Below are 25,056 nucleotides of genomic sequence, written 5' to 3' on the forward strand. Positions count from 1 at the left end.
ACAGCCCTAGAAGCACTTCTGCATTGAATGAATTATGAGGACATGGGCTGTGTCCTCATAATTCAAAATGTCCTCGCAGTGTTGCGTGTATTCAGGTGACATGTCCTCATAATACACAAAGGCAAACACACACCCACACACACACACACACACACACACACTCCCCATATCAGGAGCTGTGTGGCTGTGAAGAGAGTGTTGGGAGCATCAATCACCAGGAGGAAGCTGAAGCTCAGCTTTAACCCACACAGAAGAAAAGGAAAAAAAATGTTTATATCAAATCAAATCCATTCCAGTGGGATGGATTCAGTTGCCGAGTAGAAGCAGCCAGGAGCTTTTACAGTATATTGAAGGAGCCGGTCATGTTCACGGTGCCTCAGCAGCTGAAAGAGAAGACTGTAAATTTGGTTAAAGCCTGGGAAATTGACATTACAAGTGCTCCTTTTTGTGCTTTCATTCAGTCACATTAGTAACACTTGAAGAATAAACTGCCTTCCTAAAGAATTGGATTGTGAATTTGGTCTGAAAATTATTCAGGTCTGTGAGTCTTTCTTTAATTCTCTCAAGTACTTTTTACAGTATTTCACATTCATATTCACCGAAACTAAGTAAAATGATATAATTATTTAAGTATGCATGGTTTTGGTGACATTGTGTATTTTGTTCTGCCATGAGATTTTTGTAATTTGACTTAGTAAAGGTTGGGAAAAACTGCATTGAACAATGCAAATTCCCCACTAGCAAGAAAAGGAAGGGTAGGTTTGAATTTGCCCCCCAAAAAGTACATTCTACAAATGTGCTGAAAAACTATGGACTGACGGACTCACCTTTAGCAAGGTGATGGGAAGAATCAATTTGTGCAAAAAATTAAAAAATAAATAAACAAAACAAAATAGAAGCCCATCTGTGAAACTTAGTGGAGCGAATATTATGACTTGAGCTTGCGTGGCTTCTTCTGGAAGTGGCTCATAACACAAAAGCAAAATGAATTCAAAAGTCGACGGAAACATTTTGTCTGCCAGTATAACGAAGATGCCACAAAACGGATCATAGAGCCTTTATCATGCAGAAACGTAATGAACGGAAAACACTATCAAACAGCAAAGGAGTTCTTAGTGCCAGAAAGGCCAACAGCATATCAGTCCCCCAACAAGCTGCAACATGTTTTCAATATCCACTTATAATGATGAGTACTGTGCAGTATTTGTCCTCATTGCCAAAGTGAAAGCAGATCTCCTAATTTTATTATTAGTGGACCAGCATGGACACATCCCATAATGTATTGCCACAAGCTTGGATACTTTTTACTGAGTTGTGCATGTAGACTGCTTAACCAAGACGTCTTAAACTGACCAAAAAAAAGGATGCTTTTTATGCAAATGAGTCTTGTTTTGCATCTACATTCATTGGCTTGGCTTCTTCATCACAGTGGTGTACTGTATGCATTTTGCTGTAGCAGCGATAGCAGAGATATGTTCATGAGGGAGTGAAGATTAATGAATAAGGGGTTGTGACTTAGACACTGGAATTATTTTTTAGGAAATATGAGACTGAGGTAAAAAAAATGTATAGGGATAATTGGAACATTACAGGCTCTTCAGCAGTAATGACAATGCTCATCAAATATGTATCTTTTCAGTATTTTAGTAACCTTTGTCTCAAATCAAGGGCATATTTCAACTTTAGAAATTAGAGAGGGCACAAAGGGAAAGGAATAAGGTGGTGGCTTGTCCATTTTTACCGCGACCACGTCAAAGGTTGGAAGCAATTTGAAAAAGTCTTTGGTAAACCTGCTGTAATTATGTAGACACAATTGATGGAATTCCATTGTGACCTGTACATTATGAAACCAGAAAAGATTTGGTGGTAAACATAGCATAGTCTATGGCACACAACACAACACAACAATGAATATTGTATAATTAAAAAAAAAAAACAGGAATAAGTTTAAGTTGTATTACACTTTAACAGGCCAATGTTTTTGGTTTTTGTTTGAAACCTTGTACAAAATGAATTAGCATAAAATCATTCAAATCTTTGTCTTGGCTCATTGTTGGTGTTTTTATTAAATCATCCATCATCTAATTGGCATTAGATGAGATTTATACTGGAGAAGCAGATACCAAATCCTGTACAGCAACACAGCAGCAGCAACCTTTGGCAAATTTACACTATAGTAGAGGCCGCATACTCGTGGTTTAGCAGCTGCAGATTCAGATATTTACAGATTTTTTTTTCTCAATTCATTATATATATTTTTTTCTTTTCATGCAAAATGATTATTAGCAGTTTAGTGTTAGTTTTAGACTAATTATGACGTTTTGAAAAAATGGATGTTTATTAATGTTGGGCTACTTTGATCTTTGTGATACTTTTACCTGACTTTATTTCCCCCTCCTTTGTCTCCCATTTAGGCGGATGCTAAGATGGTGTGTGACGTAGTTAGTCGTATGGAGGACACAGAGCCGTACTCCAGTGAGCTGCTTTCCTCCATGATTCGTCTCTGGTCCGACTCGGGGATCCAGGAATGTTTCAGCCGTGCTCGAGAGTACCAACTCAACGATTCAGCGCAGTAGTACGTACACGTGTGTGTGTGTGTGTGTGTGTGTGTGTGTGTGTGTGTGTGTGTGTGTGTGTGTGTGTGTGTGTGTGTGTGTGTGTGTGTGTGTGTGTGTGTGTGTGTGTGTGTGTGTGTGTGTGTGTGTGTGCGTACGTGCGTGTGTGTGTGTGTTCCCTCATTTATTCTCTTTTTCATAACTACCATCTATCAGTATTTGTCATTTTCAAATGTCAGCATCGTTTCATTCTCCCTGCCACATAATGAGTTTGTTGAGTTTGTGGTCTGCACATCAAACGAAGGATGGGCATTCGACTAAACGTCCTTGAGCAATTTTGGGCAAAAAAAACTAAAATTTAAAAATACACTCCTTTTTTTTCACAAAAACAAAAGTACTTATTTTTCTGTTTTCCCTGCCCCTACTTTTTATAGAAAGCATTAAGTACAAATTACCGTAAAATCTCAAAACAAGTTTTAGTTTTATCAAAAACGTAATATAATTAGCCCTATTGTCCTGTAAAACTTAAAACTGTTGTTCAACTTTCTTTTAAAAGATAAACAGTTTGGCGCGTTTCCCTGAATATATGGCAAGAACAAACATTTTGGCAGTGGTGCCGTATCATAAGTCTGTGTTTTTCTGTGTAATGTGTATGCATTTTTGGGCAGGGAAGATACATACCCTGCTGCATTTAACAACTTTTCCCCCCACAGTGAAAACTGTCTCAGATGGAGTGCTTATCGCCAGGATAGAGAGGTATTTCTTGGCCAGGTTAGGGATCCTTGAAAAGCTGAATTCATGGCTCTTCCGCCACTGGAGTGGAACCGTGTCAGGGTCCGCCTCTGGCAATAGCAGATAAGCTGCTAGTCCAGTCTGTCTCTGACTGGCCATGACTCCTCTTGAAGAAGAAGAAGGTTTTTCTTCCTCTTGGGGTCTGGCTGAGACCCTGTCTCTTCGCTGTGGTAAGATTTTGTCAGTGGGAAAAGACAGTAATTCACTGACTCTTCTTTTGACCTTGTCTGGGTCAATGTAAGTTGTTTGGAACCTTGTGTCCATCAGAGAGCTCATTTCCAAGAGTTCATCATTTACAGGGTCACTGTATTTTCTATCAAGGCTTCCCAGTATTTAATTGTGTCATTTCATTTTCTAAACTGCTTTTCCTGAGTAGTATTTTCATTTTTATTTCTTTATTAAGTCCAATTCAATGGCAAAAACCACAAATAACATAAAAGCTTGTCTTGGTTTTGCCAACCACATCTGAATGATTTTCAAGACTTTTGGTAGATTATTCTGTGCACTGATCAGACAGAAGTTGAACTATTTGGAATGCATGAGTCTGTTACAACTGGAGTAAATGTAAAACTGCATGTCAGAAAAAGAACCAACAGTCAAACATGAGGGTGGTAGTGTGGTGGTCTAGGGCTGGTCCGCTACTACAGGAGCTGGATTACATGTTTTTTGTGATTGATGGAACCCTGATTTCTGCTCTTATACCAGTAAAGACTGAGGAAGAATGTTTGACCACAAGCTGAAGCTCATCTGCGTCACAACAATGATCAAAAACAGAGCAGCAAACACATCTGGTTGTGAGCAAGCCAATTTTCACTTTTTCATACTGGGCCATGTAGGGTTTTTTTTTCTCTCTTAATACTAAAAGCCTTCTTTTAAAAAACTTAATTTTGTGTTTACTTGGGTTGTCTGTGACTAAAATTTAAAATTGTTTAATGATAGGAAATGTTTAAGTGCGAGTAAAGAAGATCCACATGGAGGGAAGCAAGGCAGGAGTGCTGTCAAAAAGCATTTACCAGTAATATATATATATATATATATATATATATATATATATATATTTATTTATTTTTTTAATGCCCCAAAAGGGGGGAAAAAAGGTGAAAAAAACTAAATTAACATAAATAAAATAGAAATAAAATTTAAAAAACGGATTCAAAGTAGCTAACAAAAAACACACTAAACACAATGATATGGGGAAGTGACAACTGACAGGAACAACAAACAATGAACCGACAAGGACTGAATGAAAACATGGAACTAAATACTGTACAACCAAACTGACGAGACAACGAGGAACACCTGGACAATAGTGACAGGCAGGTGAAGTCTTTTGAACCCTTGAAGCGTTCCATCCAACTGGTTCACAAAAAGCTCGTGAGGTTTATGTGCACAACCCCTCAAAGACTTGTTTGTAATTAGAACTGTGCGATAGCTTGTTTTTTTTTTTCAATCTAACAACTTTGTCCACATGAAAATAACTGCAATCCAACAAAACACAAAAACTTAACCAGCAAGACGGAACACAAACCACTAGAAAACAAGACGTAAAAACAAACAAACACTAAATGTATTCGTAACAGTACAAATATCCAAAATACAGATCATGACAGTAAACATAACAAAATGCAAATACTTTTTTCACCACTGTGACAACTGACTCCTTTCGTGGGAGCAAACTTTTCGTTTCATATAGCAGTAGCCATGTTGTGCTTGTCTGTGATATGTGGATCTGTGACGGAAACACGTGGGAGGGCGGAAGCTACAGAAGCTCCGGGAGGTGAAACATGTACCACAGCAACATGAAAAAAAACTCACATTAAAGGTAAAAAGTGAATAAAAGGCCTAGATAAAACATTTTTCATCTGCCCCATTGATTTTTGAATACAATTTCCAGTACAAATCAAAACTGCAGTACACACTCAAACACACACCACTAATTATTTCTAATTTTCTGAATGTGATCATACACAGGCTATTACCGCACACAGTCAATTACCATTACCAGTAGCGGGGCTGATTTATGCTGAGTGGCTGTGCGTGGGTGGAGATGGAGACAGCAGGAGAAAAGGCAGCAAACGAAGCGGGGGAGGGGGAGCCTTTTACGTTAAGTGCCATGTTTGTGCATGTTGTCCTTGTTCAACTGTACGCCATAGATCCTGTGAAATGACATGCAGTGACGTGGAGGAAAAAATGGATTGAGCATGAGGGAGGCACTATTTATTCGACCGTGCCATGAGCACAGCACAGTAAATGGAAGATCCCAATCATAATGTGACTGATGAAGCATAATGAGTACTTGTCGTTTAAATTGGAAAATTGGATTACTGACAGTTTTGACTGTCTCAATTAGATGTTGACTCATAAGAATAATGTCGTTTGATAACTTTGGCTAGCTAATTCTGATTGTAGTTTAACCAAAGAACCATCCATCCATTCTTAACCGCTTAGTCCTCACAAGGGTCGCGGGGGTGCTGGAGCCTATCCCAGCTGGGGTACACCCTGAACTGGTTGCCAGCCAATCGCAGCCAAAGAACCATAAGTAATCAAATAAACACGTTTTGTTATTCTGGTATTTCTTACTGGGGGCAACATGGCAGACTAGTGGTTAATAGGTAAAATATTTTTTGTCAACACACATTTTTCACCAGACAAAAACTAGACTAGTCTTGACTAAAACACTCATAAATAACCAATAACTGGGACTAAATCAGTATGCATTTCCGTCGACTAATGAAGACGAGACGAAAATGTATTCCACTTAATAAAAACAGGACTAAACTCTATGGACAGACAGGATGTGGATTCTTGGTGAAAGGTTAAAAAATTATAGTTATAACGTAACATTAATCCAACAGCTATAACGTTCCAACAATAATGTTAATCCGGCCGCTAACTAATGCTGTATAACCACTGATCTGAACATATGACTGGATAGCCAATAGCCCATACACGCCCGTGCAAGCCGTTGAAACGACAGGGCGGCTATCTTGCTCCTCCTATCTCGCGAGCAGACTACTGTATAAACTGTACGGTATACGTACAAATTAGACATATACAGCTCGTAGGCAGTTTGTATAGGGGCGGGGTGGAATGTTTGTGGCGGGGTAACAAGTAAAAAAATTATAATAATAAAATAACAAGTGGACAGTATGTGCTGCTTTGAAGACCCCCTTTTTCTTTGATCACTCTTTTCCTTAGACCCCAATATTATGAAGCCACAACACTGACAATAAGATTTGGTATTGAAAAAAAAAATGTCATTGTGGAAAAAGCTGCATTGACATTGAAACAAGTATTGGCATCGTAAAAGGTTATATTGAAAAATAAAATACAGACATTAAAAGAACACTATTTTCGTTAAGCATTTTTTTTTTGTATTATGATGTCTTTTTCAATGCCAATCTGCAGTTTTTTTATACTCAGTTTTTTTTCGAGTGTCACAGGTTTTCAGTTTCAACTCATTGGTTTTCTGTTTCACTTCTCTTTTTTTCAGTTTCAACTTATTGGCAGTGTTTTAACGTGAAGGGTGGGGTTGTGGTTGGGGGTGACGCTTTGAGCGCGAAAAACGTCTTCCAGCTTTTCAAGAGAAAAAAGAGGAGAGCGCACCCTCTGTTGGCTAAAGGCAATACTTATGTATACAAATTCACAAGGAACTCCCAAACCGCCTGTAAATCTGTGTTTTTTCTATATATAACCTTGTGGCGTCAGTGTTAGTGTTTCTGTAGTAAGCCCGTTCGCACGTTAGCTAAATTAGCAAAACATGATGCATAAAGTAATTTCAAACATGGTTGTTTTAGCGCCACAAGTAACATATATAACCACACATAACCTTCTGGCTTAGAGGCGATTTAGGAGTTCCTGGTAAACTTGTAACCATGAGTATTGCCTTTAACCAACAGAGGGCGCGCTCTCCTCTCCTGAAAAGCTGGAAGGCATTCTCACGCTCTAAGCCCCGCCCCCAACCACAACTCTGCCCCCCACGTTAAAACACTACCAATAAGTTGAAACTGAAAAAAGGAGAAGTGAAACTGAAAACCTGTAACATGCGGGGGAAAAAAAGAGAGATTGTAAACAAAATCTGCCGATTGGCATTGAAAAAGACATATAATACAAAGAATAATGTGCTTAAAGAAAATAGTGTTTTTTTTATGTCTGTATTTTATTTTTCAATACAATCTTTTACAATGCCAATATTTGTTTCAATGTCAATACAGCTTTTCCACAATGACATTTTTTTTTGTGGCTCCATACAATATTAGATTTGGCAGAGGCATCTTTTGTTGAATTACAGTTATAATTCTTTAATTAGTTTTCCTCCTGTAAACTGAAATCCTCTTGTTTATGTTTAACAAATTAAAACATCATAGATCATGCTTTCTTCTAAGTATTGTCTCAAATGTTCTCCAATTTCGATACTGTAAATCTATAAAATCGTATGCCAAAAAAGGTTTCTTGGGAGGAACAATATGGCGGCCTTGCGGCTTCAATTGTCTTGGCTTATCGGCAATCCAGTCATACATTCAGATCAGTGTGGCTAATTTACTGGAGACATAGCCACTTATTGATATACTGTAATTGTGTGTGTGAAGTTGTTTTTCATCAAAAAGATGAGAGAAAAATTTATGTGAAATAATTTTATATCCGAAATGCTGCTGACAAAAAAAAAATTTACAGGGGAAATAATTGTCCTGACTAAAACTAGATTAAAACGACAGTTTTCTGTTGACTACAACTGGACAAATAAAATTTTGTTTTACATATGCTTAAAGTTATGAAGCTGTGGTTAAATACATGAATGGATGAGTGGTTGTGTGTTGTTATACAAAACTTTGAAACATTATTGTAATTGTTATGATTTATTTGTTACAATTGTCAAACAGAGCCCCATCCTTTACTATCATGAGGTGCTTGAGCTTAACCACAAAGTTAATGCCTCATGTCCCAGTGACCCCTTCATTTAACGTTAGCTCATGTGGAAAATGACAAGTCGACAACGATGTAAAAATTGACTAAACATTTTTAACTGGAGTCAGTGACGGTGTAGTGGTTTACTTGCCTGGGTTCAATTCCCACTCGTTCGCGGTGTGAGGGGGAATGTGCCCTGTAATTGACTAGGGACCAATCCAAACCAGGGTGTAGTTTCCTTTGCCGAAAGTCAGTGAAATAGCCTCCAACCCCCCGTGAACATAAACAGGTGGAGCAGTATGGAAAATGATATATGGACACTTTGAAGTAGCTGATAAATGCCAACAAGAGGTCTGGTGAGCTCCACTTCCTGCCGCGGAAAGCTTTCACCCTGCAGCAGATTCTCTCCATTCGAGATGTAATGCAATCATACCTCAAACTGCATCCTTCCCACTTTGACGTTTGTCTCATCCTTAGACGCTCATGGTGGCCCTCTAGTGGCCACGGGGGGTCTAGCAGCCGCTTGTGTGCCAGATCATTGACATTTGAAGCTGACCTGAAGCCTCACAGTAACATCATGTGCAGGATATTCTACTTGCACAGACAGGCTACTTTGTGTACGGGCCACATCAATAAAGGATCAGACCAAACTCATCTCCGGAAAGAGTCACTGGTTAAAATCAATGAATACGAATCGGGAAATAAAACAAAGCAAGTGTGAGGGCCACATCAAATAGAATAAATGACATGGATAGGGCAGAGCACATAAGAAGAGATGCAAGAGATTTGAAGAAGTGAAAATGAATTCTAAAAATAGACTTATAGATAAAATAGAAAAAATCCTGTGCCTGATGTAGTCAAGACGAACAATGCTTACATGTGAACGCCACTTAGTGAAAATGCGAGATTATTTCCAACAGTTCCATATGGCCAGTGATCAATTGAAGCAACATTTGCACTCGTGTGAGCGTGTCTGCGACACACACATGCACGACATCCGTGTGTGCTAAATGTCACATTAAAGATTGATGGCAGCTTCCTGTTGTGTTCTGGCCTGTGGTGTCTCTGTTTGTGTATGACTCATATCTAACCTCAGATAGGTTAACTTTTGTCGTCATATGCTGAGTCCTTGATGCTTGAAACAATGCAGTAACAGTAATGAAAGATTTCGAGGAATATTAAGGTTCTGTTTTTAAAGAGGAAGCCAACCCCCCAAAATATTGTTGACAATAATATGTTCAATGCAACCCCACTAGTCTAAATATGGTATTCTGCGTTAGTTATTGCGTTAGTGGAATATGAATTAAGCAGCAATCTTCCAAAAATGTTATCAATTAACAATTCCAAAATGATGTCACAAGTCAAAATGGCGGTTTGGTGCTGCTTTTGTAGGCGGATTTCCCAGTTCTAAGTCGTTTGAGGCAAATGTAAACAATAAAGATGGCTGATTCCGATAAATTGTTTGTTGTTCTGGTTAATGCAGTCATTTCAAATCACGTTGTCATGTCAGAAGGCGGCCATTTTGCCACTTACTGTCGACTGAAGATGACATCAGTGTTGCTCAGATCTCAAGTAACAACCAATCACAGCTCAGCTTCAGAAAACAGTTGTGATTGGTTGCCTGAGCCCTGAGCCCTGAGCAACTGTGATGTCATCTTCAATCGACAGATAAAAACGGCTGTATTTTGATGCATAACTCATATTCTACAAATGTAATATTAATAAGAATGTCATGTTTAGACTAGTGAGGTTACATATAACATATTATTGTCGAGAAATGTTTAAGGTTGACTTCCTATCAAGGGGCATGCATATTGCATAACACTTTTTTTTCCTTTTTTTTTTTTTACATTTTTAAATTTTTGGGACGTCTGCATTCAGTTTCATCCCAAAAACATGAAAATGTAAAAAATGACAAAAATGGACGTAAGTGCTTTTCACATAGCAGTGTCAGTATGTGTAATGTATGTTATGTACGAAAGCAGAAAGTTCTATTTTATGAGTATTGCCTGAAGCCTCCTCAACCCCTTTCTCAAATGGTTGCATGTTGACCTATTTACCACAAAGCACATATGCTTATATGTGAGTATGTCATTATTTCCCTTTATAGTGTTGATGGATTCAGATAGGGATGTACATTGCACAGCATGGACCACAGGATCGCTTGTTCGTGAAGTATCTTATTTAACTTACAGTCACTCTTTTACATTTGAATGAAACTAATTGAATTGATTATACTCATTATTTATGCCGTCAAAACATTTTGATAACAGTCTCCATCCTGCGTATCTCCTCATCCATCCAGTGTTCAGTTATCACATTCATTGTTGTTACATTGGGTCACAACCTTGTGCATATAATCTGCCACATCCAGAAGATTCTCAGCGCGGTTAAGGTTTCGATCAATGTGTGTAAATAATTTCTCATCCTTCCTGAACCACTCTTCCACAAAACAAACCCAATGAAACCTCCCAGAATGTGAAGTATGGAAATGTTCTTGCTGCATTTGTAGATAGAATGATGATACAGTACAATATATACTACAAAACGGCTCTTGTTGTTGATCATAGTTCTGAACACAATTTTATCTGATTCAGCAGTTTGTTTTGTTGTTTTCTTTCATTAATGCAAATCAATAAGTTTCCACTTCTAATGATTTTATTTTTATTCCACTATGATGGAATACCACTGCTGAAAAGATTTTTTTTATAAATGAGAAGCTGCTCACTGCTTTTCTTAGGTTCAATTACTGGCCCACACACATCTTATTAAAACACATTAACACTTATTTCACCGCAATAATCTGCATTAAATAATGCATTTTCGAGTAAAGCATTGTTGGTAAACCTCACTTTTCATCAACAAGATTATACAGTAAGAAGTTATTTTAAACTCAAGCGTGAAGTATTGTGCTGCTCATTACCTTTAAAATCCATCAGTTCCTCACTGCTGCTCTTGCGGACTCTGTATGGAGCCACAACACTGGCAGTAAGATTTGGTATTGAAAAAAAATTGTCATTGTGGAAAAAGCTGCATTGACATTGAAACAAGTATTGGCATTGTAAAAGGTTGTATTAAAAAATAAAATACAGACATAAAAAAAAACACTATTTTCTTTAAGCATATATAATATATTTTGATATATTATGATGTCTTTTTCAATGCCAATCTGCAGATTATTATTTTTTTATAATTTTTTTTTGAGTGTCACAGGTTTTCAACTTCAACTCTCTGGTCTTCAGTTTCAGTCTTTTGTTCAATTTCAACTTATTAGCAGTGTTTTAACGTGGAGGGGAAGGGGCGGGGTTGGGGGCGGGGCTTTGAGCACGAGAATGCGCTTTCAGCTTTTCAGCAGAGGAGAGAGGAGAGCGTGGCCGAGGGAATACCGAATTCCCTGTGGCAAATAGTCTGAGACTCATGGATACAAGTTCACCAGGAACTAAACTGCCTGTAAGTCTGTGTTTTCTACATATAACTTTGTGGCGTTAAAAACCACCATGTTTGAAATTATGTAGTAACCACTTAGCACATTTAATTATAATTAAATGTGCTAAGTGGTTACTACAAAAACATTGTCACTTGCGAATTCCTGGAGAACTTGTATCCAAAACACTGCCAATAAGTTAAAACTGAAAAAAAAAAAGTGAAACTGAAAACCAGAGTTGAAACTGAAAACCTGTGACACTGAAAAAAAGTGTAAAAAGAAATCTGCAGATTGGCATTGAAAGAGACATCATAATACAAAAAATATGCTTAAAGAAAAGTGTTGTTCTTTTATGTCTGTATTTTATTTTTCAATACAACCTTTTACAATGCCAATACTTGTTTCAATGTCAATGCAGCTTTTTCCACAATGACATTTTTTTTTTCAATGCCAAATCTTACTGTCAGTGTTGTGGCTCCATAACTATGTAATTCATTTTTGCTGATAATAACTCATCATGTTTATTAGATATGTGCATGTCAATTCTACAAGGGGATCGATCTACAAGATTGCCCATGACTGACATTTAGTGGGGGGGAAAACAACCACAAGGTGTTCTAATTAATTTGTTCATTTGGATTTAATCTAAAACATCTGGATCATTATCTATGTATTGTATTGTCATACACAAAAAATCCACTCATGCAAATAAATGTGTTGCATGGTGTACAGCATCTGGTGAATTTAATGTAGAAGGCTCTGATTCGAGTGCTGATGTGTCGCTGATCAAACTGACAGTGTTGATAAGAGAAAGGCGTGACTGTCATATCAAAATTAATGTTCTGATGAGATTAAAATGGATTCAGGTTTATTTAATCTTTTTCTTTACTAATGACCTTATTTTTGCTGCACATTTTGGAATCACTTAGAAAGGGATTATCTCATCACTAGCACCTTATTAAATATCATAAAGACATGAATCTAGGTATTTTTCTAGGTATTTTGATAATAATGTGAAATACTATTTAATTGCACATTGTTATTATAATTTGTGGAATCACACCTGTCACCAGAGGCCCGAGCACATTGACACCAAAGAACGTAGCCGTCATTGTAATTTGGAATGGTAGAGATTAGAGTGCTGCAAGTGTATACCAAACTATACACCTTAAAACTTGCAGGCATTATTCAAAAAGTGTTAAGCCTACACACGCATACTGTATACATCATTCCCACTTCACAGAAAACGATTTCATCTGGCTGCCTGTTGATTGAAATTCGCTGCCATGTGTGACACCTTCAGAGGACATGTCACACTACCCTCCCACGCCGAAAGTCATACATCCAAGCCTGCTTGAGGGCTGCAGGAACGGGCTACACAAATAATGTTGGCTAACATGCAAACGCAACTAAGTAAGTGTTGAATGAGCTGTTCTGGCCAGCATCACAAAATGGTGCAGAGCAGGATGGAGGTATAGAATTGATGTCTGAAAAAAGCCATGGCTATGTGTTTGTAATTATTTTTATCTTCAAACACGACAAACAAGCAGCAAAGTTGAAAAGCGGCAGGTAGTATTTTTACTGTCACACCAGATATTGTTTTTATGTTATGTTACCAAACATTGTATTGTCCTTCATCTATCTGTTCAGCTATTTATTCTTTTTAGGAGAAAACTAAAATAGTGCACTGTTAATTAGTAGTATGAGTCGGAGTGGATTCAAAATGAAATAAGCATCCCATCTCAAAGGAATATTACATTTATGGCTTTCTCCCATATTATCTTGTATTGTTATGCTTCAATGTGCGTGTCTGTGTGCAGTCGCACGAATCACCAATTTTATCTTTTATATTTTACGTTTATCTTGTTCTTCCATGCATAGGGAGTTAAGCCTGCATCCATCTCAAAAGGTGCTGAAGCCAAACCGACGTTTATAAATAAATTGACAGACTTATTGCACACGATGGATGCAGATGGCAACATTTCCTTGTCGTTGCCGCAGCTCTTCCATCTTCCTGCTTAACTATCTGTCAACTCAGACCAATGAAAATGTAAATATGTCTGAATCGTAAACAGCCGAGACGACGACTTCACTGGTCTGCAATGACAAAAGAATGGAATGGATTTTATGAATACAGACAGTATTATATCATATTGTATATCTAAATTTGTGTACAGAAGATGTGGCTGAATCACTTTATCATCTGCTCTCACTTTAACATTGAGTCATCAAACCACCAAAGTAGTTTATTTTGCATTGTTTGTATGGCGGAGGTTTGTGCTCTACCGCTTTAGATGAGTTATTAACTACTTTACAGCAGTTGAATAATTGTTGCCGGCTAAAACAATAACTACTGCAGTAGTTATCCAATGATTATCCAGTGGATAGGTCTTACACATTGGCTTGATTATTTCTTGATTTTGTTTTGCGCATGGGAGAATTCTTATATCTTAAATATTCTTTAGTATAAAATTACATTGAGGGTCACTTAAAGCTACTGTAATTTAAGGGTACCATCAACAGATTCAGAGTAGCAGTCATTCAGTAGTCTGATTTCATTCATTTCTTGTCATGTAATATTTTTGATATTTTTTGGTCCCTGAATTTTAGAATTCTTATTAAAGAAATATTGCTTTGTTGAATATTTCACTTAGTTTTGTCAAACCAATTTCCATAAATAATGAGTTGCTTGTTTGACATTCACCCTAAAGCAAATAAATGTCTTCTTTAATGCGCAGCTACCTAGACAGCCTTGATCGAATTGGTGCCGCTGACTACCAGCCAACAGAGCAGGACATTCTGAGGACCCGGGTGAAGACTACGGGCATTGTGGAGACACATTTCACCTTCAAAAACCTGCACTTCAGGTACGAGTACATTAAATTGAAAAGGGACTCAGTGCACACACAAAAACAGTGACGATATGGCTTATTCCCTACGACCCTGCTAGTACTTTATTGAAACGCCTTTATTGCAGTTGTAGTCTGTAAAAAATGAGTATAACATCCGATGTTATGATTGCTCATCGTTTGAAAGAGATGTGAGGGAATTACAGCACGGAGCTGTGCGATTGAAGACAGATGACGTTAGTTTTCAAATTTGGTTTGCTTATTATTTGCATGTGTGCATATTCTCTAGGTGTATACAGACATACACTCAGTCGCCGCACACATTGCACAGTCTAATAAGATCCACACAAAGTCCTTGTGCGTCTAACCTAATTGGGTAATAATTCTGGTTCTGTCTGGAGCTCTAAAATGGTGGTCGAAGTGCCAAACTTCTTACATGAGAGAGATTTGATCTTTTACAAAGTCAAATGCACAATTAGAACACAAAAATTGAATATTTAGGCAATACAATCAACCCAGTGCTGCGCTGAGCGCGTTCTGTTGAGATACTTGTTTCAGCTCAGTTGCTCCTATTGGCTACTGTGGCTCTGTAACCCAACAGCCTTCCTACCATTCTATCCGTGTAATATACAACCTGGTTGAATTCACCAGGGATCCATTCCCTCTCTTGGAGTACACTTGCAAATGGACTTGAAGCACAAAAATAGATGGGAGTAATCCTTCCCAAATTAGACTTCAGGTAACGTATTACCATCACTGTCTCAAGATTCACAAGTGAGGACAGGAATGTGAAATATCTTAAGTGGAACTTGAGTGTTACAATCGATGCTAAATGGTTCAAGAAGAGGTGTTGGAGTGGTCTGAGGGAGAGAATAGCCTCAACTCTCAATCAGGCATCCGCTATACATGATCAGACTTACTTCCCTCGTTATACTGCACATTAAAGTGGGCAGTATATTGCTTGACTTTGTGGACACGGAAAATACAATATTAACAATACCAGCCTAAAGATTGCTGTTATAGGGTTTTTCAAATAGAAAACACGTCTCAGTTAATTGGATGTGTGTAAACGCCTTGCTGAAAATAGACGTCTCCTTTTTTCCCCCCGCAGGAAAAAAATGACCAATACGTACCAAATAGCACACACAGTTAGGGCAATTGCTTCAAAATGTGACTTTTATTCTTCAGCAGCAAATGCCTGCTACTTTTTTGGGAAGCAAAATCGCAACATCTTGCTTAATGTATGTGCTTCTATCATATATTAAAGCCATGACACTTGGAGAGAGAAAAACATGGTTCAGCTTCCAATTACACTGCATTATTGATAGGAACCACGTATAAAAGGGAACAAATAAAAACTGCCAATCTGAAGTATTCTTACATTCCATTCTCTTTGTGAAATGAAAGTGACAAAACAATCGACAGGAGCATGTTGTGTAGTCAATTTCAGGGCACAAATAAACAAACAAGCATTCACTCTCAAATTCACAATTTAGAGACTTCAATTAACCTAACGCAGAAACTGGAGTACCCGGAGAGAGAAAAATGCAAGCACGGTCAGATCAGGCAAACTCCAGACAGTAAAGCCAGAACTGAGATTCAAAACCAGGAAATCAGAAGGGCAGACTTACTAAGAAGTAAATGATGGGAAAATGAAGCTTTATGAAGCACTTGATATATATATTTTACTCCTCTAGATGGTACTCTTGGTTTAAAGATACAGATAAGTGCAATAGGAATTGATTACATGTCCACTGCATCTTTAAACCAAGAAGAAAATAAATAAATTTCGCAAGTGGTTCATGATGCTTCATTTCCCCCCAGTAATGGACAAATGAAGCTTCACGAAGCACCTGTGATGTTTTCTGAGGAACATCTAGTGGAGTTAAAAATATCACAAGTGGTTCATGACACTTCGGTTTCCTGGGAAAATGAAGTGTCATGAATCACTTCATGCTGCTTCATTTGCCCCCAGTGATGGCTAAATGAAGCTTCATGAAGCGCTTGTGATATTTTTTGAAGAACATCTACAGTAATAAATATCACAAGAGTCTCATGACGCTTCATTTTTCCCCAGTGATGCACAAATGAGGCTTTATGAAGCACCTGTGATGTTTTCTGTAAAACATCTAGAGGAGTAAAAAATATCGCACGTGGTTCTTGAAGCATCATTTTCCCACTACTAAGAACTATTACACCATATTGCCTCAATTAAATATAATAATATATAATAAACTTATCTTAGATTCAACAAGCTTGGTACTCTCTGAGGTTAATTAAATAAACACCAATTTTCAATGTTTGATTGAATACAGTATATTTAAGTAGAGCTGTCAGATAGTCGATTAAGTGACAATTAACTGAACCTGAGGATGTTTTTAAGGCTTGTCTGTAAATGTGGAAATGTGCTTCCTATCCATCAGGCTGTTTGATGTCGGAGGCCAGAGGTCAGAGAGGAAGAAGTGGATCCATTGTTTTGAGGACGTCACTGCCATCATTTTCTGCGTCGCGCTCAGTGGATACGACCAGGTTTTGCACGAGGACGAGACCACGGTAAAGACACGTTTCTTTCTCTCACTGTTTGCTGTGAATTAGTCAACGTTGTCCAGGTGACGACCCAGTTACATTATTTCCTCACGTTGCTCACTACAGATACAACGTGTGTGTCATGACATTGTAAGCTCAAAAACACACACTCATTGAAATGTGTCTATCAACGACATATACGCAGCACCTACCCAAACAAAACACAAATTGCAGTACAAGCTCAATGGTTACTCAGACCATTAACCAGGGAAAACGATGGCTGACAGCGACTAATAGACTGATGGCTTTTATCTGCCATTATTGTTATGTAGGGGAAGACAGTATAGGTCAAATTAACTGGGATGCAATATTATGTTTGATACCGCTTCTTTTTTTCTTGACCGAAAATATTCGCTCTTGAGTAGAAAATAAAGGGTCCTATTTTCGTTCCCAGCACAAGTCTAACACAAAGTGCAGTCCAACGGTATACATGAGTGGAATTTTCTTTTCTTTATTTTGCTAGACTTTGCACTGGTAGAATTGGGCGTAAGAGGGTGTTGTGGGATGGAACGTAGCATTTTCGCTGCCAATCGTAGTGGCATTCCCCATTTGCATCAAAATAACGGGCGGTTGGAATGCCGTACGACGTGCTTGACATCGCGGACAGAAATGGACCCGTTGGGATCATCGCGGACAGAAATGGACCCGTTGGGATCCGTGCATGACATTGGCATGTAAACTGCAAGATCTCCCCTTGCAGATGTTGTAGTCTGCCACGCATGCAACATAGGAAACTAGAATGCCCTGTGATTGACAGGTGACCAGTCCAGGGTGCACTCAGTTTATCGCTTAAAGTCGGATGCAAGAATCTGGCTTTAAGACTTGCATTATAAATCCTTCATTAATCACTAAACGGGAACTCAGGCTGCCCAAGTTTATATAAAACAAGCAAACAAGGTACATGTTTAATGTCAATGGTGATCTTGTTTGACGTTTTTAGTAACAAAATCACAAGGACGTTTTTTACTGTCCTATTTCTTATGTTGTGTATTTGTCATTATGTAGATCTTGCTCCTAAAACATGCCATGCATTTTAATGAAATGGATGTTTTCAGACAACACTGACGGCGGTCACATTCAAGTTACCTTGAATAGTTTGTTGTACCAAACACTGACTTGAAAACTGTGCTCAAACTCTGAGGCCCAAAAAGATTTAGATCACATTGTCAGCATACTGATATTGTTTTGTTAATGTTCATCTACATGAAGAGAATATGCAGCTAAAATATCTTACAACGGGGTTTCAATCACCATTGGAACATCTGTCTGAAGTTTTTCCTTGTTTGTGTGGCTTCTCTGCAGCAAATTGTGTAGGCTACTATATATACACTAGTCACAAAAACATTGCGATAGTTGGCTTACAGGTGAACTCAGCTCCTTGTTAGAGAACAGCAAGTTGTGCAAAAAGTACCCAAACTCCGAATAGTTGGGCATGTGCATTCAAAAGTGTGCATTCAAAAGTTTAGAGAAAGTCAAATTAAGCTCACCGCAACCCTAATGAGGACAAGCGGTCTAAATAATTGATGGATTGATATAAAACTGTACCTGTATTTTAACATCACCATTGGAAAACAGACATGACATTATGCTGTAATATGTAACTATTCACTTACTGCTGTAGACTATAGTGTGCTGAGGAAGCTGATGTCATGTGACCTAAAACAAAGACGCTAATTTGAATATAGGCCTATCCTCTGAGAATTAGTGCTCAGTATCTGCTCTATTTACGCAGATGTCTCCATGCCTCTTTGTGAGTTGGGAGCGCCGCATAGTCTCAGCTTGTATGATGTCGCATCACGCTATTTTTAACACAACTGTGATCATGTTTGACAGAAGACAACGTGTCAGTGATCTGCCACAGTCTCCCCAAATGTCACTCGCCTCCTCCAACATAGGAGCAGGTGCTTACTTCTTGTTTCAAATTGTCCAGTCATGAAAAACAACCACACAGGGACCATTTGTTTAAATTCCCAGCAAAGTCACCTCAGCAGCTCCGTCTGCACTGCAGCACCTACAACACTTTAATTAAGCATGTGGTTACCCGTGAGACTGACATATGGCACGGCTTGCTTTAATGAGACAGTGTGCTGATCAAAGAATGTAATTATTAAAGAACAAACATTAGTGTGAACTTATAATTACAGCATGAGGAAAAGAACTGGGATGTTCTGCTTCACTCACTCGACTTACCAAACACATCCATTACATGAATTGTATTTTGGGAGTTAAAAAAAAAAGAAGGAATAAAGCTATTCCACAGGGAGATAAACAAAACATCTCCCCACTAGTGGGGGAGTCAAAAAGATGTCTCAAGTATAGAGAGCAGCATATTTTACTTTTACTTTGTTTCTTTTTTAAGTGCATACACAATAAGATTTATTATGGTCCCAGAAACATGTTACTCTTCTCCTTTGGATGAAACATAACATGAAAGGGAAGATGACTGTTTCACTTCCCCATAGTGCAAAAGTTGTGCTGCTATTATGTATACCTCTCCTCTTAAAATGGGGTCATTGTGCCAATTGGGTTTTTGTTTAGGCTCTCCCCCTTTTTTTTGGAGAGGGGTAAAATGGGTGCACCTATCTACACTCGAGGCTAATACAATAGAATGGCAGTTTACGGAATGCAATCTTTCTATCCAGCAATTTATCACATGACTTCATTAGTTAACTCATGTTTAATCGCAAATTTTATATCTGTTCTAAATGTACAATAAAATATTGTTTTCTAAGTTTTCATACAAAAGTGGGGGAAAATTTCAACTAATCCAAATATGGCTGCATCTTTTAGTCATTGAAACAGTAATTTTATAATAATTCATAAAATTGAGTTAAAATTAAAAAAAATGTACTGTACTGTAAAAATTTGTGTGACATTGGTTTGTGTTGAGTTCATTTTTCTGCCACTAGATGGCATGATTGCATTTGTTAGACATTGGTGGCAGCTCAGTGCATTTTTCTTTTCATATTAAGAGCTATCTAATCTTTAACATGAAGTAACTTAAAATTGTAAAATACAACTTGACCTCACAAATTAATGCATTATTATTAAATTTATCACTGCAAAATGTTGACGTGGACGCGCCAGTACAAGCTACAGTACAAGGGGCGGTCATTAATCACAAAAAAATAAAAATAAAATAGTGTCATTAAAGGAACTTTAACTGCTTTGCTGATTTTTTATAGCGTGCTTTTTGGTTTGTTTGCACGTGCCATCCGTCGCCGCCGTCAGACGGCTCAGCGCGCCGCCTGCCACTCGCCCCATGGTTCACGCAGACCCTCGCCGGCCACAACGCTCGAGTGTAGTTTCGGGGGCATTGCGGCGATGCGGCCCCGGTCAAAATGGGTTTATGTATCGTATCTTCATCATTAAAATTGGCCGCTCCAAACCAATCCTCGGTGTCCTGTGTCCCAGAGATAAAGGGCCGACAAACGACCGATTTTTACCCGGGATGTGAACCACCGGTAGCGGGGTAACTTTTTGAAAATCCTCAGTGTCCTGGAGGTCTTTGGCCGGCCGTATCTCCCCAGTCCTACCGGGGACATACGGGCATCCGCGGATTGGTCTCGGCGAGACCTTTCCAACGGTGTATGGCCCGTCGCGTTCCGATCTTACCCGTCGCCTTCGCGAGCTGAAGATAGAGGACAGTTTCCCAATTTCATGCCCTGGAACGCTCGTGTGTCTGCCACCGCCCCATGGCTCACCCCTAGATTACACCGCATGCGTGTGCTTTGCGGATCTGCCCCGCCGATTTGTTTCCATTTCCAGCTTGTTCATATTACACCGGCTGTGAAACGACTGCCGACCAACTTTCCGTACTGAGACGCCAAACCCAGCAATGTGCTCCCGAGCGCCGGTCAAAATGTATAAAGTGTGTGGTCAGGTGTAGAACATATATAATAAATGAAAAAAATATAGTATGAACGAAAAAACATTTAGAATAAACAAAAATATATATATACTGTATTGTATATTAAGTAAAAAATCTATATATACTTTTAATGGAAAAAATGACTAAATAAAAAAAAGAACATATGAAAAAGCATTCATAATAAACAAAAAATCATACCAAAATAAAAAATAAAAATAATAAACGAAAAATATATTTAATTAATGGAAAATTAAAAAAATAATAATTAATGCAAATTTCCATTATCACGGGTAGTTTTTGGAACGTACCACCCACGAGAAACGAGGGAACACTGTATGGCTCTCACCCCTGTGAGAGCCAAGAGCCGAATGGACGCCGTCTTGTCACTTGGAGTGAGTGACCCCAAACCACTTGATCTTTAGATGTGAAGCATGTTTTACCCAGCAACTCCACAAAATAGCTCGTATGGGTTAAAGTGAAAGTGTCGATGTGTTCGCTTGCGGTAGAGAGGCGTCACAGCGCATCCGAGAAGTTAACAAAATAAAAGCATTCAACGTTGTGAAAAGGAGTCACTAAAACACAAGGGTGTACCCCGCCGAAGCCAGCTGGGATAGGCTCCAGTGACCCCCCCCCCCCGTCCCTTGTGAAGAAAAGCAGTTAAGAAAATGGATGGATGGATATATACAATTGCCATTTATATAATTTTGTCACATAGAAATTTTGTTCATACAAAGTCATATACGCACACAAACGGACACATTCACATTTTCTTCTCTCTATTCCCTTTTTACCGTTGAAGACCAACTTCCTCACCTTGACAAGCTGCCACACACGTTCACAGGAACTCTTGCGGCCCTGCGATGTGCCAGCCGCTTTGGGGCAAATTGGTTTCCTGCCTTAATACTTTCAGTATTAAAAATATATGTGATGTATGTGTGTGAGTGTGTATAAGGGTGTGCTCCGGGGAAGTGTGTCCGTTGCGTTTTCGCTTCCTGCTTTAAGCTCCACCTCGCAGCATCTTCGGTATCTTCCACTTCACCTGTCACTCTCACCCTGGGCTGTCCTGTCTAAGCACTCAGCAGTCAGATGTTCCACAGATGCTCCACCCACCAACAGGTATGAGAGCTTTGGAAAAGCGGATAAGCTTAGCATGACTTATTTGTGTTTGTGTGTGTGTGTTGGTCTCTAATTTACAACTGTGCAATGTCATTATTATGGCATTTATTTAACTACTTAATCAAACATTGGTTGTTGTCGTCAAACTCTTTTTCAATGTTTTCATGTGCTGTCATAACAGAAAATAGCGCAGTGCACTGTGCTATAAGTGGTAATCTAGCAAATAAAAAAGATGAATAAAATAATTTCCAAAAGAAAGAAAATACTAACAATGCATGGCTTTATATAATGGCATCCTTTACTTTGCATTAATTTCCAGTTCGTTTTTTTTTCAATCTGCATGCACTTAATGTCATTTGCTGGATGACTATTTGATGTTTTAAGTCTGACTACATGAGTTTGCATAAAAAAAGACATTTACAAAGTGTTAAATGTCTCCTCTGCAGAATCGCATGCACGAGTCTCTGAAGATGTTTGATTCCATCAGTAACAGCAAGTGGTTTGAAGAGACCTCCATCATCCTCTTCCTCAACAAAAAGGACATTTTTGAGCACAAGATCGGCAAGTCGCCACTTTCCATCTGCTTCCCTGAATACACCGGTACGTCCACATATCACAGCCAAACGATCATGTTTTAACGTGTCCTTCAAATTGTTAGATTGATTAGATAGGTGACTTGAGCTGTGACCTGTCTTAGCTTGGCGTCTTCCTGTCTATCTGCACTCAGGCGCACTTATCCAGCTGAAACCAGTTAAGACCATCAGGTCACACATTTTCACATGAGCTCGGCTGAGCCGTCCCCCCTGTGGGTTGGCGGCCAAGACAGTATAAGAGTAGGGACCATTTTGAATAGATTAGACCTTCTTCCGCATATTAAAATAAAAATGCTCCGCACAGATGTGTACTCAATCTTTCCGGCATCCAGTAAATAGTTCAACTGAGAATATGCAGTTTTCTGATCGTATTGCAAGCATTAAAGATAAAACAACCAGGCAGGGGTTCATTCAGACCCTTACAACATTTTAAACTTGAAGTCTGTCCCCACTTTGAATGAGGCGCTTGAATTACAATTGTTAATAAGTGTTATTAGTTCCTAAATCTAGTCAATTAAAATTACGAGCGTGTCATTTAGACAGTTCAGTTTTGTTTTATTTTGACTATAATTACATAAACATAAAACACCACAATAACAGAACCATCAAAACAGGAAGCAGTTTACTTCCCATCCCAACTATTTGCCCTGCTTAAAGGTCACTGTCCAGACCCATTACAATTACACAGTATTTAAACATCTTTTTCTCATTATAAAATCATTTATAACCATTAAATAATAAATAAAAGTTTGAAAGGTGGACATATACAAGGAAAAAGAAAACAATAACAGAATTGATTACAATTGTATTCTTAATGCCTTACAATAGTGTTTTCCACCAAAAACTGATCATTACTGTAACCACATTAATGTCATGAGTTACCCCCAACACTGGCTGTGACTGCAGAACGTTAATGGATGACTGTGATGAATAGAGAGCAGCTGACTGGCTCATATTGAAGTGATGCGACGGGAGAGCCGACAAAGTGAAAACAAGAGAATGTGAGAAAGATAGCGAGCATGTGTTTGATTGGGAAAACGTCAGAAACAAATTGAGAAAGCAAGATTGTGGGAACGCAGTGTCGAGAGCGATCCGAACAGCATGACTGTGAGAAAAAGAAAATTTAAATTCCAATCATTCCCCTCTTCCTTTCTTCATCTTTTGGCATGGAAAGACCCCGTGCATGCTCTGGTGGTGTTGCAACTGAAGCAGACAGACCAGCACGCCACGGTGCTGCCAGTGACTGAGCCAGATTTGTTAGTGACACTTGGCCCACAGATGACTCGACTCACCACCATCCGACTCAGTCAATTTAAGTGCCAAACCAGTCAGTGTTTTTGCACTGACTGGTTTGGCACTTACATTTTCGTTGTACATGTTACAATCACAATAAAGATTATTTCTTTCTTTCTATCTATCTATCTATCTATCTATCTATCTATCTATCTATCTATCTATCTATCTATCTATCTATCTATCTATCTATCTATCTATCTATCTATCTATCTATCTATCTATCTATCTATCTATCTATCAGCATTTGAACAAGTGAAAAGATCCATTTCTTGCATTAGTGAGGGTGTCACAATTGATTATATGGGGGACCAAAAATGCCAAAATAAAAATAAATAAATAAATGAAAATAAAAATGGATGTAAAAAATATAATTCAAAATTTAAATACAATTTTTTTTATATAAATGGAAATAAAAACAATAAATAAAACAAATACAAAAAATAAAAAACCAAATTCCAAAAATAGAAATAAATACAAAAATAAATATATAAATAGAATTAAATAAATAAAAACGCTCTACTCTCATATTTTCTTATTTCATGCTGCAGCCGCTGTCAGCTACAAATCCGTCATGAAATGTTATTCAAATGATGGGGCGATCGCCTATTGGTTGATCGATATGTCAGACTCTGCCCATTCCACAGCAAGGGAAAATTCACACACACACAAAAGAAACAATGGACCTTGTTGTTTACAGGAACTTGTGTGAAGTTGTCGAACAACTCAAGTCGCTAGTTGTGGTGACAGTGAACAAGATAGTCGTCCATTGCTGGAACTCTCCATGCAAGCCGGCGAGACTTCCTTGTACGCCGACCCGCTAACTCTAGAGAGTTTGCAACGACGCAGTCCAACCCAAGACACGCTTAGGACCGCCCCCTCATTTGAATAACATCTCATGACAGATTTCATGCTGACAGCATGTGCAGCATGAAATAAATAAATATGAGAGCAGAGCCTTTTTATTTATTGATTATTTAAAACTATTTATTTTTGTATTTATTTACACATTTATTTTTCTATTAATTTGTTTGTCATTTTTTATTTTCTATTCATTTTTAACATTTATTTA

At 38.3% G+C, this 25,056-nt stretch overlaps 1 protein-coding gene across 3 annotated transcripts in view; it reads left to right on the plus strand.

Annotated features, from left to right (window-relative positions):
- The window catches only part of LOC147176014 (guanine nucleotide-binding protein G(o) subunit alpha), a 102,276-nt gene that overhangs the window by 67,696 nt on the left and 9,524 nt on the right, over positions 1-25,056 (plus strand). For 2 of the 3 annotated variants that reach the window (XM_086074567.1, XM_086074568.1), the window contains exons 4-7: positions 2,415-2,575; positions 14,415-14,543; positions 16,949-17,078; positions 22,545-22,698. In XM_086074567.1, coding sequence (XP_085930693.1) covers positions 2,415-2,575; positions 14,415-14,543; positions 16,949-17,078; positions 22,545-22,698 — 574 coding nt within the window. The remainder of the gene's footprint in view (positions 1-2,414; positions 2,576-14,414; positions 14,544-16,948; positions 17,079-22,544; positions 22,699-25,056) is intronic. The other variant, XM_086074566.1, reaches the window with a different exon arrangement.

This window comes from Leptonotus elevatus, chromosome 4 (assembly GCF_054856555.1).
Source record: "Leptonotus elevatus isolate MCC_2025b chromosome 4, RoL_Lele_1.0, whole genome shotgun sequence".
Lineage (NCBI taxonomy): Eukaryota > Metazoa > Chordata > Actinopteri > Syngnathiformes > Syngnathidae > Leptonotus > Leptonotus elevatus.